The sequence below is a fragment of the Atractosteus spatula genome, chromosome 12 (genome assembly GCF_055471065.1).
Source record: "Atractosteus spatula isolate fAtrSpa1 chromosome 12, fAtrSpa1.hap1, whole genome shotgun sequence".
Lineage (NCBI taxonomy): Eukaryota > Metazoa > Chordata > Actinopteri > Semionotiformes > Lepisosteidae > Atractosteus > Atractosteus spatula.
This window is the reverse complement of record NC_142717.1, coordinates 46,470,346-46,484,640: the sequence shown is the minus strand read 5'-3', so window position 1 is coordinate 46,484,640 and position 14,295 is coordinate 46,470,346. Positions and strand designations below refer to the sequence as shown.

The 14,295-nt window shown below is 51.4% G+C and overlaps 1 protein-coding gene across 1 annotated transcript; it reads right to left on the bottom strand.

Annotated features, from left to right (window-relative positions):
• Nucleotides 1-414: 414 nt before the first annotated feature.
• Nucleotides 415-12,407, bottom strand: nfe2l3 (nfe2 like bZIP transcription factor 3). The gene is made up of 4 exons (XM_088929716.1): nucleotides 11,671-12,407; nucleotides 7,540-7,686; nucleotides 6,678-6,785; nucleotides 415-4,540 (listed from the first exon to the last, which is right to left on the bottom strand). Exons 1-4 carry the CDS (start codon nucleotides 12,115-12,117, stop codon nucleotides 3,377-3,379), a joined length of 1,866 nt encoding a protein of 621 aa, XP_088785842.1. The 5' UTR covers nucleotides 12,118-12,407; the 3' UTR covers nucleotides 415-3,376.
• Nucleotides 12,408-14,295: the final 1,888 nt, after the last annotated feature.

Sequence of the window (14,295 nt, the reverse complement as noted above, 5' to 3'; positions counted from 1 at the left end):
AGCGCCCATCCCAGGATCTTGGGAAACGCAGGTGGAGCGGAGTCCGTGGACAGATAGTGGACAGTCTGTGGACAGGGCGGCCAACAGAGCAGATGTCATGGAAAACAAAGATGGAGAACAAGAGGAGCCTGGCAAGCAAATCAAATCTGGCGCATTAACCCAGAGCATGACCTGAGATAAAGAGCTGTAAGGGCAGGAACTACAGCCAGATCAGTATCGGAGGTAGTGAAGATGCCTCAGCTGTTTCCAGCTCTTAGAGCTGATCTGTGCCAGACTGCCTGAAGACATTTCTGTGCCTCACGTCTCCTGCTTCTGAGGTAGCAACACAAAAAAAGCCACAAGCCTTTAAATTATGTAAATGGAAAAATACTGCAGTGAAAAGGAAGTTTGAAATGACTGACTCAGGGTAAATGGTTGGTTTGTTTCCGTTTTTATTTTTCTGCAGTGCATCTACAGTATAGGCCACCAGATTCATTAAAAACACAACATCAAGTCAGAGAGCACCAGGTAAGTAGTATTTTTAATCCAAAGTCCATAAAAAAGATAATTTAAATCAAATAGCATAAATTAAACAGAAAAAAAACTATGCTAAGAAACAACAACAAAAATAAAAAAATATTGTTCATGGTGCAATTGAACCCAACTGGAACCCAAGCATTTCAGGAAGTGCTTCTCCTGCAGTTTGCATCCCCACACAGAGCGGAGCCGACAGAGCAGAGGGGCAGCATGCAGACTGACAGGGGTCACTGCCCACCCCCATCCCCACAGCTCAGCTGCCCTGGTGTCTCACCTGCCAAGAGCTTATTCTCAGCCCTGCATCTGAAGCAGATTTGTTTCATTTCCTAGATGGCATTGTAGGTCTAGGTGGTGTAATGGAATTATCTCATCGTTTTTTTAGGTCTGATCTTCAGTTATACAGACTATCCAGGGCCTGCATCACAGAAGAACAACCTGTGTGATTAATATGCACAGCAAGGGCCTGGATACAGCCTTCAACATAAAACCTGAAAGGCTCGTGTCTTTGTGAAGTGTGGGCACCAGGGTCAGCTGGCTGACCTGGGCTGGGACACCGCGATGACGGTGGAACAGCGAGAGAGGAAGGCGCTGCCCTGGGCGTGCTCACCTCACTGGGAAGCAGGCGAGGGCAGGCAGGAAGACACCTGAAAGGCTCTGAAATCAAACTAGAGCGGAAAAGAGGAGAACAGAAAAAAAAACTCAGTTTTCAAAACTCCATGAGTGCAACTGGGCTCTGTACCTGCTGGGATTCTGTCACAGTGGCTCGTGGGTCCAGAGCAGAACCAGTGCCACCCGCTGCACGGCGCCAGAACACCGGGTCACTGCGGGACAGTCGACGCCCTCCAGGGTTCAAGGGGGTGACACGAGCCCTGAGCCCTCTGACACGACACAAATCCACTGCAAGGGAGGTCAGAACGCCTTCGGTATGCCATTTCTTTGTCATTTCTGATGCCATAAGAAACAGCGGTGAAGACAGTGCCGGGTACCTGCACCCGTTTCTCAGAAAACGTGCTCTCTCCAAGAATCAGCCTGGCATTTATCCCAGTTTGCAGTCACAGAAACCCTAGTGCAAATATTCCAGACAAGTAAACACTCATCAAAGCTGATTAGTTATCAGTGCAGACCACCACTGTCTCGGCAAACCCGCAAGGAAAATAACCGGTTTTGTGCTTTTCATATTTCAGAACAACATAAGAAAGGTTACAAACAAAGTCCGTCTGGCCCCTTTCAGTACGTTTTGGACCTTTCAGTGTGATCCCATCTGATTCTTTACAAAGTACTGTATTGAAAGTCATAAAAGAAAAAATAACTATTTTCAAAACTGTAATACATAATACAAACATTGTAAAATATAGTGCATATAGAAAATGCAGCTGTTTGATCCACAAAGCGCTCTTTGAAAGAAGCCTCCCAGAACATTAAGGCCACTTAAAAAAAAGTTTGAACTGTTTTTAACGGTGTTCAGTTACTCTCCACTCCCACAAGCCGAAGTTTACATTAATCAAGCAATAATCAGCTCAGTGAAGGCATTTGTTGGAAGTTTGTAATGTCTAATGTTGTATAATCGCACTTGGAATTTACAGACTTTCAGTAAATTGAATAACCCCGAGTAACAGAAAATAATCAAAAGCTGACGAGTCAAGTCAAGCTGTCAACTAAACCAGTAAGGCATGTCAGAACCGTGAGGTCACAGAGGTCTGAGTGACGATCTGCTGTGGTACTCCCCCGTTTGCCTGGAGACGCATGGCCAACGCTCACCTGCAGACTAGCTGCAGTACAGGTGGAGGTCTTGCCGAACACAGGGAGCACGGTGGTCACCCTGCCTGTACTGTCTGATCGCACACCCGGGAAAACTGCCGATTTCAAATCCAGTTCATTTCGAAGGCATCCAATGATTACAGTCTGATGACTGAAATGGAGGATGAGGATCTCTGCAACACACCCCCACAGCGCAGTCAGTGCAAACTCTTTACTCGCTTGTGTCCGAGGGAGAGAACAGACTCAACCTCGTGCAAAATGGAGGAAATATTCCTGTGAGCAAGGACAGGGAAACGTTCCATCAAACAACCACACTCAAAGACCGTGATGTGTTCTACACATATAGAAATGTCAACCTGAAATTATGTGCTGAAGCCATTAGCCCATTTGAGTATTAAAATGCTACATGACACGCATATATGCAGCCAGTACTGTCTTTGAGTTCTTGAAGAGGAGTAAGGGGAGTAGTGAGAATGTAGTACAGTAGGCAGCTGCATCAGCATGCGTAGGCTGCAAAGGAACAGGTAACGGGTTAATTCCATACAGAAAGCAAAAGAGAATGTTTCAGCCCCTTCTTAGGTGTGCCTCTTTAACTTCCAGTAGTGAAAAAGAGCCCTGCTGGAAAACCGTGTCAATGAATAATGCCGCAGGGTGAGACGGTCAGCTGCCGGCCTGAACTAGTGGGAAAGCACTGGTGTGGCCTTTGCCGCAGGTGAGCAGCACGTGTACTCTGCGCTCCGAGACTGTTAAACACGTGCGGGAACCTGTGGGGCAAATGAGCTGCACTGTGGGAGGATTGGAAACCAGTGACTTTCCCAGGTCAGCCGGGCGTCTGCCTCCACGCGCCGCTACTCACTAAAGCAGCAAACCAAGGGTCCGCATTTGGACGCTGTCCTCAGACAGGTGGACTCGTCCACTGTACATTTCTACCACGTTTCCAGTGTTAAAGCTACATTTATTATTCCCCTCTCAACTTAAAAAGCCCCGGTTTCACTTCTCCAGAAGAGCAAGAGCGTCTCGGCCTCCCTCAAAGCGCCCTCCGCCTCTGGGACGGCCCCTCTGACCGCGAGGGGGAACGCTGACCGGTCCGGGCGCCGTGCGGTCAGTGCTGCTTGTCCTTCCTGGCCCTGTCGGCCCTGCGCCGCGGCGCGCCGGGCCGGTGGGGCACCAGCAGCACGCTGCCGTCGCTGTGGCACTGCAGGGCGTAGCGGCCGGGGCTGACGGGCCTGCCCTGCTCGTCCCGCAGGCGGCGGAACACGTCCCGGTACAGCTGGCCCAGCCGCTGCTTCAGGCAGCCCAGCGACTTGCTGTGCTGGGCCCGGTCGCGCAGCAGCCGCTCCCGGTGGCGCCGGAGCCGCTCCACCTCGCCCTCCAGGCCGGCGATGGCGTCCAGCTTGCGGCGCCGGCAGTTCTGCGCTGCCACCTTGTTCTTGCCCCTGCGCCGGATGTCCCGAATCAGCGCCACCTGAGCGTCGCTCAGCTGGAAGCCGGACAGCAGCTCCAGGAACTCCTCCACGGGCATGTTCACGATGTCCTGCACGGACAGCGGGAGGTCCAGCGCCCGGGCCCTCCTCTCGTCCCGGCTCAGCTCGTCCTCCTCGCCGCCCTCCTTCTTGACCGCCCCGAGGGGCCCGCGCCCTGCCTGCTGCCCCCGGGGGCCGGACCCGCGCTGGGGCGGCAGAGAAGAGTACGTGTGGTCGTGCAGGACGCTCTGGGCCAGCTGCGCTGGTGATCGCCCCGTCCCCTGGGGGCGACGCTCTTTTGGGCCCCAGGAGGCCCCTGCGGCAGCCTCCCCGGAGAGAGAGTCGGAGTCGGTGCTGTAGCCCACAGCCCCCTCGTCCTCACAGTGGGACAGCGAGGACGCCTCCGAGGCACTGGGGGAGCCGGGGCTGCGGAAGCTGGAGTCCAGGGACAGCCCAGAGTCTGAGTCCAGCTCTTCCAGGATCCGGCTGTCCAGGCTGTCCATGCCTTCCAGGCCCAGACCCATCAAATTAATCTGCTCAAACACCGCCTCGTCGAGAAACCCGGACAGAGAGCTCAGGGCTGCCCCGTCTCTGCTGCTGTTCTCCACCAGCGGGAAGAGCTCCGCGGACAGGTTGAGCGCCCCCAGCAGGGCGGGGTGTGTGGCGTGGGCCGGCTCCAGGGATCCTCCCGGCCCGGTCCAGCCGGCGCGGCCGTCTCGGTCTCCGGACAGCATGGCATCATGAAGACTGACGTTCCGGCTGATGGCATCAGGGATGTGCTGTGGGTCTTCGATTTCCATGTCCTGAAACCCCACAACAGAACGTTTATATAGACTATGTTCGTGTCTGGCTACAGAATACAAATGAGAATTTCAAATACTCGGCTGTATTCACTAAAAAGTTGAACACATTAGCACATGATCAATATTCTAATAGTACAATATATTGGATGTACAAATAGAAACAATACAGAAATAAAAAAAGAGTTAAAATGCACACTAGGTCTGTATTTTAAATTAATTAACACTGCACTTGCACCTTACGCAACAACAATTCTAAAACATTTTTAATGTTTTCTTTATAATACACCCGCCCGCCCTACTCCCCTGAACACAGACTGGACGCCGGGCTGCCCGCCTGCCCTAGTCTCTTGAACACAGACTGGACACCAGGTGTGCTGCTCCAGCCTCCACAGAGCTCCACCTGCATGACTGAGGGCAGCCTGGCTGCACAGCTACACTGCTCGGGTCCCGGGACTCACAGGCTGCCCTGCCTGCCCTAGTCTCCTGAACAAAGACTGGACGCTGGGCTGCCTGCCTGCCCTAGTCTCTTGAACACAGACTGGACACCAGGTGTGCTGCTCCAGCCTCCACTGAGCTCCACCTGCATGACTGAGGGCAGCCTGGCTGCACAGCTACACTGCTCAGGTCCCGGGACTCACAGGCTGCCCTGCCTGCCCTAGTCTCCTGAACAAAGACTGGACGCTGGGCTGCCTGCCTGCCCTAGTCTCTTGAACACAGACTGGACACCAGGTGTGCTGCTCCAGCCTCCACTGAGCTCCACCTGCATGACTGAGGGCAGCCTGGCTGCACAGCTACACTGCTCGGGTCCCGGGACTCACAGGCTGCCCTGCCTGCCCTAGTCTCCTGAACAAAGACTGGACGCTGGGCTGCCTGCCTGCCCTAGTCTCTTGAACACAGACTGGACACCAGGTGTGCTGCTCCAGCCTCCACTGAGCTCCACCTGCATGACTGAGGGCAGCCTGGCTGCACAGCTACACTGCTCAGGTCCCAGCACTTACAGGCTGCCCTGCCTGCAGGATCAACAGCCCAGCAGCACAACACAGCCTCAGGCTGCACCTGTGACAGCCGAGTTCATGAGGGAAGGTGGCAGCTACACCATGGAAACTGTACTCGCCCACTTCAACCCCAGTGAATATCTGTGGGACCAGCAGGGAGGGATAAACTGAGACATCTAGGGCTGAGAGACCAGCGAACAGACACTGGGGCACGAGTCCCACAGGACAGTATCCTACACCCGGTGCAAAGCAGGAGTCAGATATATGGCCTGTATTGCTTCCTTGATTTCAATTGCAACAGTAGCCACACGTTACCAGCCTGTGACTTTCACAGAAGATGGCCTATTGATCACACGTCAATCCACACAAGGAATTCACCCATTTCCTGCCTGTCCGTAATATATCAGTGCACTTGCTAAGTGTAAAACAGCAGATAGATAATCAAGAAGTTTAAGGTTCATCAGGCTTGATGTTTTCTCATTGGTTTGTGTGGTTTTAAGGACTCTGCCTTATTGTCTCTAAGCATTCCCACTCTGTATTGTCTGTGAGAACCCATCACTCTGGTGGTAAAACAAAGCCGGTGTTCACACCTTCCTCATTTTGTTTTAAATGAGCAAGTACAGCATTCAAACTCTTGCCTAATCATTCTAAGAATTTTATATTTGAATATTCTGACACATCCCTAATGCAGAACAATTAAGAGAATGCCATTTCCTTATTTTGCACATGACTCAAAGAAAAGCCAGATGTATCTATAGCTTCACTGGGTTGATTTTGAAATGCTTACACTGCTGTTTGACAGAGTCTCCCTCAGGAAGCTCCAGAGCTGGGTTTCCCCGAGTAAATACTCCCAACGCCCCCCAACACCCCGCCTGCCCAGTGTTCATCCGCAGAGCCGTCCGGGCAGCAGGGACGGCTGAGACTCGGGACCGACCCGAGACGTAACCCTGGATGACTCCCCACCTGTACCTTTCACACAGCGCAGTCCGCTTGGGTCCCTTAGTTACCGAGGACAGACTTAGGCACAGAATACAGGTAGTAACGGCGGTTTTCTTTCACACCCGTGTGAAACAAGGAAACCACTGGATCGGCTCCCTCGCTGTGGATGCGATGGATCAGTGCGTGCGGACCCGCGGACTCACCTCCAGCTCGGACAAGGACAGGAGCTCGCGCCACGGGTGCTCCACGCCAGCCGCCAGCAGGGGTTGCTGTGCCAACGTCGAGAGGGAGGAGGCGCTGCTGAGCACGTTCTGAAATGCACAAGCACAGCACACGGGGCCACTGAAATCTGGAGTCTCACTCCCTTCATGAATGTATAGTTCTTCATAAACGTTCCACCTAACATCTCCCTTTGGCTTCAGGGATTCCAGGAATGTGTTACTAAATGGCTCTGCTCTTTTGAGAATTATTTTGTAAAGGGCAGCAACACGCCAGGAGATCCCGTTTGCTCTCTCTCAGCACATCAGCTCAAACTAACTGGAAAGACTCGTCTGAAAACACATCCTAACTGGGTCCCCTATATAACATCAAGCCCCATCTCCCCCCAGTTTACCATCCTGCAGCAAGAGAAGTGACAGCAGCAGTGCTTTGATTAGTACAACTCTCTAAAGGCCACCCCCGTCTTCTTGAGCCTGTACTTTGCTCTCGCAGTATTGTGCTGTCGCAGCGAGTCTCGTGGGAGAATGAAGTGAAGGCGCAATGGGGACTGAACGCAGGGAGGAGAGTCCAATCCCTCTTTTCTTTCTCCAAGGCAAGAACAGAGGTCTCTCTCCTCCAGGGTCTGGACGCTTCTCCTCCGTGCTTCACTGTGACAGAGCCAGCGCCCTCAGAGGCAAGGCAGGACCCAGCCCTCCATCTTCCAAACGCCCTTTGCTTAAAAGAGTGGCTGAGGACAGATCAGGCGTCTGAGACGTCTCTTGGCAAAGGCGCTTCCCAAAAGGGAGGCTGTGCCTGGAGAGAGCAGAAGGCCCTACAGACCCCGAGGAGGACACCAGCCTGCTGTACCTCTCTGTCCAGCGAGGAGCTGTGCGCCAGCGCCTCCTGTGGCGTCCCCTGGAGTTCAGGTGCAGCCGTGCGCTCCTCTGCCTCCCCCTCCTCTCCTCCCGCGGGCTCGGGGCTCCGGCCTGCGTCCTGCCTCTGCAGCTCACCATCCTGGGGGAAACCAGAGTCCAGCATGAAATTAGACTGCGATCAAACACCAAGGCGCTCAGCCACCACCTGTCTGGGGAGGGTGTTCAGCTGGAAAACACAGACCTGCCTTCACAGACCAAGCAGTCAGATGGGATGATAGCAAAAGGACAAGTCAGATTGAGGCAATCCTACTAGGGGAGGAAACGCAGTAGAGCTGCAGCAAGCCTGTCTCTCAATAATAATAATAATTATGATGATGATAAAATACAGGGTGTGATCTGTCACAGCCTAAAGAACAGACAGTGAGCCTGTCACACAGTAATATTTTATGTGTTGCTTCTAACTGTCCAACAGTTTTTGTACTGTGAATGTTGTGTTAATTGTATCTGCTATGACCACACTGTAACTCACTGGTTGTGCCAATAAAGCCCTTTGAATTTCATGGCAGTAGGACCGATCCTTTCAGGGTTATTTTCTGCACCCTGAGAGCGTCTGTCGGACAGCTGTGTACTGTACGCACCAGAGTGTGCGTGTGGGAGGGGTAATGACAAACGATGGCTTTCAAACCCCAAGGAGCAGCTGCAGGAACATGATCAATAAAGGAGGCATCTGGTTCTGTTCCTCTGCTCCTCCCTGTCTGAGGGCTGTGCTCCTAGCTGTTCCTCTGGTTTCTACAGCACAGCCCATCGATCACCCCACATGACTGATCACCTGAGTCAGCACCGCTCGCAGAATCCCTCAGACACAAACAACCGCTATTACTGCCCCAGCGACCACAGGCACAAGGAATCGATTCCAGCCCAGCGCAGCAGGAACAGCACACGAGCCGTTCCTGAGGCCCGGGAACGGGCTTCATGCTGCAGGTACCTGGTGTCAAGAATGGGTCAGCACCACGAAATCACTCATCCTGTCACATGTAACAGATCTGACTGTCGTGCACACGGTAAGACCGGTCTAGCTGCAGACTTTCAAAAACCCTCAACACTGCCGGTCCCAAACTAGAAGGGGAGTCATGTCCACAGCAAGGTGTGGCAGGGAGTCAAAAAGGGGGAGACCTTTGATGAGCTGCCAGGAATGGGGTGTCACACAGGCCTATTCCGGACATACCCCCAGTTTTCCCTGGCAAACACGGAGAGAAATATTTAGAAAACTCAAAACAGACAAAGTTAAAACTGGTGGGTAGCTGCGTCAGCATGCGTAGGCTGCAAAGGAACAAGTAATAGGTTTATTCCAGGCTGAAAAAGAGAAGAAAGAAAACACGTTTCGGCCGTGGAGCCTTCTTCTGGTGTCACATTGTGTTCTCTTTCTTCTCTTTTCAGCATGGAATAAAGTTAAAAATTGACTTTCTGTGCCTGATTTCATATGGAACGACGCAGAAAAATCTCTCTCAGCTCACTGAGTCTGGAACCCGAGCAGAGACCCCATTCTGACAATCAGGCTGAAAGAGACACCATCCAGCAGTGCTGAGCAAAAGACTCTTCCCACTCTCCTGTGCAAAGATCAAGATAACAGTTCTCCAGCAGACTTGAATCATCAGTCTAATGATGAGAGTTGCCTTGAAGTTCATTTACTTGTTTTAAAAACTAATGAAAAACACAAGCCAAGCTCAGATGAAAGCACAGCTCCAATGTGCAGATAGCTGTCCTGCGTGGTGCCAGTATTGAGACAACACAGCACAGCAGCCTGAACTATATTTAATTCAGACTTTAATTATACAGAGATCCACAGAAACTGAGATCTTCCAGGAGAGAATACGTGCACTGCATTAGTTTGTTCCTCCTGTGCATGGAAACAGACTGTCAGTAATTATTTCTTTGCATTTAACATTCTTCCTCACAAGGCTTGTAGTCACCCAGGTTCCAAACAGACAATAATATGGCTTGTCCTGACAGTTCTATTGCAGAGCCATTTCTGTCAGGATATGCCTGATGAACAGGAGTACTGTAACCTCTACAGTCACAGACTCCGACTGGTTTGGGAGTCAGGCTGAGAGAGCACTGCTCTGTCCCTGTCCCTGTCAGCAGGAGGCCTGACTTCAGCCCAGATAGCGGTGCAGTGAAAGTCGGGGCCCAAAGTTCTGCTTTCCTCTCTGCTTCTTGTTAAGCAATAATTAGTCACAGCCAATTCCCGTACCCAAAGACAGGAAACCAGCCACATTCACTAAAGCAGGACAAAAACAGATTTTCTCTCAATGGTTATGTAATGTTCATTCTTTGTGGTTGCATAAAAAAGCCTCAAATTTTAGCTGCTAAAGTTTATTTTAATGTACTCTGTGAAAGGACAAAGGGTTTTCATCCCTATGATGAGATCCCAAGGGTGGACATTAGGACATCGCAAACCACCTAAAAATGAGTCCCTGCTTTCGGCAGTCAGGGACTAAGAGAAAGGCACACAACACACAAGCTCACCAGTTACCAAAGCTGCTCATATGGAGGCTGTATGTTTCACTACTCTCCTGAACACAGACTGGACACCAGGCTGCCTGCCTGCCCTACTCTCCTGAACGCAGACTGGACACCAGGCTGCCTGCCTGCCCTACTCTCCTGAACGCAGACTGGACACCAGGCTGCCTGCCTGCCCTACTCTCCTGAACGCAGACTGGACACCACGCTGCCTGCCTGCCCTACTCTCCTGAACGCAGACTGGACACCAGGCTGCCTGCCTGCCTGCCCTACTCTCCTGAACGCAGACTGGACACCAGGCTGCCTGCCTGCCTGCCCTACTCTCCTGAACACAGACTGGACACCAGGCTGCCTGCCTGCCCTACTCTCCTGAACAGATGTGAGGACGAGGACACTGAGGCAACAGCTAGCAGCCATTAAAACAAGGCCCTTGCTGGCTTCAGGCTCCGAAATGGCTGAGCGGGCCGGCAGCCCTGCCTGTGGCAGGTGTTGACAATAGGGACCGCGGTCAGGCTGGGGCTGCTGCTGCTGCTGCTCGGGGACACCAGAGGCACACAAAGCGCTGGATTTAGCTAAAAGCTTCTCTTTATAACAAAGAAGATCAGTAAACCAGCACTCTGCATCACTGCAGCATGGAGATCTGTTCCGGTGCTCTTGACTCCAGCCTAATTAAAGTGCACAGAGCCACAGGGTGAGAAACAAACATTTTACCCTAACATAGTAGCACTCGCCCCACACAGAGCCTCTGGAGTTTTACTTACCTCAAACTGACAAAAAAAACAACTTAAACTTGCCTGCCTTGTAGGGCCATCTCTGAAACTGGTTTCAAACTGGTGAAGGTTTGAATAACCAAAGTCTGTTCCTGGTACGGTGTTCGGCAGTATACAGGCCAGCTATTTATGTCCCTTTCTTGTGGTCTCTGTGCCCCCTGCCCAGAGCACTGGAAGAGACCCAGCCATCCAATCCAGAACAAAATTCTTGAGTTCCTGGATAGGCCGGAAAAACTTCACACGGCTTTGTTACAAACTTGCAAACACGTTTAGACAAAGCTAAAAAAAGTGGGACGATTCTAAGTAAAACAATACACCTCCCCTGCCGGGCACAGCGCTTCCTGACCGAAACTCGCTCCCATGTTCCGGAATTTCCACTGAAAGGCAGGCCAGACTCGGGGGCACAAGAGCTGGGGAGCAGCGAGGGAGCTTTTCCCCCGTGATTGGCTAAAGCATTTCAGCTCTTAGGAAAGACCGGCGTGTGCATGTCGCTTACAGAGTAGTAGATTATATGCCCACACAGACACCTAGACATGCCTGTACAACACACGATGGACACTGTGGGGAAATGATGACTACTATATCCCGAGGAAGGGCACACCTTAAAAACAATTTTAGCTGAGAAAAAAAAAGTCGAGCACAGTAAGAGCCACGGTAGCGCACAGGCGCTACAGCCGAAATTCGGCTCCACGCATTGATCCGCAGCGTGGCCGGCCACACGAGGTAACGCAACCGTCCCCTGAACCCCGTGACCCCGGCCTGCAGCAGGTGCACAGCGCGGCGCCTCTGGCTGTCGGGAGAGCGGCTGCGGTCAGCGCCTGAGACGCGCTTACCTCTTCAGCCCGCTCGCAGGCGGGGCTGGGGGGCGGCCCGGTGCCGTCCCCTCGGTCCGGACCGCCGGTGCCCCCGGACTGCGGGTCTGGAGCCGCGCCGGCGGCGCTGCTGTCGGAGTCCCGGGACACGGAGTGCACCAGCCATGCGCTCAGCTGCGTGGGGAAGCGAGGCGTGCCGAGGGCTCGGACCTCGCTCAGCAGGCGGCGGGCGGTGAAGTACTGGTCCAAGTCGGGGCACTTGGGGTGCAGGCTGTGACCCTCCCAGGTGTCCCTCGAGCTGTGGAAGGGGGTCTGGATATAGGCTGAGCTCGGCCCCTCTTCGGTCTCCAGGAGCGGTGAAAAGTAGCCGTTCAAGTAGGTGTCGACATCAACCCGAACTCCGACCAAACTCAACAGAATCGTAAACTGGATCAGTCCTTCCGTGAAGTATTTCTTGACGTATTGCATTTTAAATATATATATACACAACAATGAAGGAAACGGACAGCAAGATGCTGTAAGGTACCTGTCAGGCGCTTGAAGTTCAACGGAAACAAAGAGCTGAGACAAAAGAGCACGCTGTCGGCCAGACAAAGCCAGCGCCGGCGCCGGCAGGACACTTTCAGTTTGCAAACCGGTTCAACACAGAAACGCAGAATTGCAACTTAAAGGGACGGTAAAAGAGTGAAAAGCACTCAAAACGTTACGTTACCCGGTAAAACGTGCCCTGCAGTGTTCTTAGCAGTTTTACTTTCTCTTTACATGAAGGTCTTCAACCCCGAAAGCGGACCCCCCTCGCTCACAGCCCCGTGAGGAGGAGACTGGCTGGCTTTGCGCAAAGCTCTGCAAGCGCCGCAGACCGGCCCCATGCCAGTCTTCCGGCTACACGGCGGGCGAAGCATCACGGGAGATGTAGTTCTCCCCAAGGCACGCGTGAGGGCTTTCGGGCGTGACAATTTGGAGCTGGGACTACCGGTTCCATGGGGCCGTGCGGGTCTTTCTGTATCGGTTTGCTGGTACTGTCAAACGGCGGCGATGTGCCTGTGTAAGTCTTGGCATGCACTATGTATTCTCCTGCCGCTATCGACACACAGGACATGTCGTGCACGTCTGTGTATCTCATTACGTTTTCAGACGATGCGCTTGTGTAGACGCCTCTTTTTTTATCTTTTCAGACAAAGGAGGGAAGCGACGAAAAAAGATCAAACAAAATGTTAAAATTGTAGACTATAAATCAAGGTACAGTATGCAAAGGTAAACTGGACTGAACAGTGCACTTAACACCCCATTCAGAATACTGTGAACAAATCTGATCTCCAAGAAACAAGAAAAAGTGGTACTGTATGCAGAAAACACTAGTGCAGACACAGACTGGACCTCTTCAGAACCCAGAGTGAAATACGAACTGCAGGACACCAGTGGAAACTACAGGCACGTCCATGTAAAACAGAGAACCACAGGGCTGACTTGGGGTCTATTGATTTTTGAATACTGGAAGCAGGACCCCTCACAATCTTCTCTTTTCAAGACTAAAAAACAGAAAAACGTACGAACGGTTACTAATGAGAGGAGGCCATTCAGCCCAGCTAGCTTGTTTGGTAGCTAGTAGATATTGATCCGAGGATCTCGCCCATCTGTTTCTTGAATAAAGCCTGTCGTGGCTTTAACCACATGGCTGAGCAGCCTGTTCCAGACTCCTAAACCCCTAAACCCCCTATTCGCATTTTAACTGCAGTATCCACTCGAGGCCTCTGGTCTGTGTTTCTGAAGAAACACGCGAGGTTGGCTTTGTCAGTGTTTTTGAAGATTCTAAATATTTGTAAGAAGTTTCCCATAGTCCTCCCTGTTCACAACTAAAAGGGCTTCAGTTCCTTCATCCTGTCAGTGTAGGACTTCCCTTGATGTCCCAGAATGCACCTGATTGCTGATTCCAGAGCAGCAATATCTTTATGGAACAGGGTGACCAAAACTGTTAACAGTACTGTAACTGAGACCTTGTTAGTGTGTTGCACTAGTTTTACATGACATCCCTTGATTCAAATTCTACACTTTTAACTACATTTTCTAATATTCAGTTGACCTTTTTATTCTTTTCCCAAATTGTCTGAAAGATGAAAGAGATGTGTCAACATAAGCATCAAACTCTTTCGTAAGTAGCCTCTTCAAGCGCTGCATTTCCCAATTTGCAATGATAGATTATGTAAATATAAATGTATTAATAACTGATAACTTTCCCACAGTCTCGGTCATTCATACAAACCAGCAGTGGTCCTAGTACAGGTCCCTGGTCCCCCTCTAATTATTTCACCCCAATTTGAACATTTGACTCTCATCTGTACTTTACTTCTCCTATTTATTATCCAATTCTCAATCCAATTGCACACATTCCCCTTAATGTCTTCTGCCTGTAATTTGAGAATTCTGAATTTGCACGGCATGTTTGCACAGGAGGTTTGTTATAATGTGGCACAGTTCAGGGTTTCACATTCATTCAATTTAAGAGAAGGTTTTGATAACTGTCAGCAGGCACATATCTTACATTTCAATCCTCAGAACTCCACAATCAAGGCGCTTTGTGAAAGAGCAACAAAGAATCTTCTGCTGATATTGGGAAAGATATCCAAAATATCCAAGATCCTTCCAAGA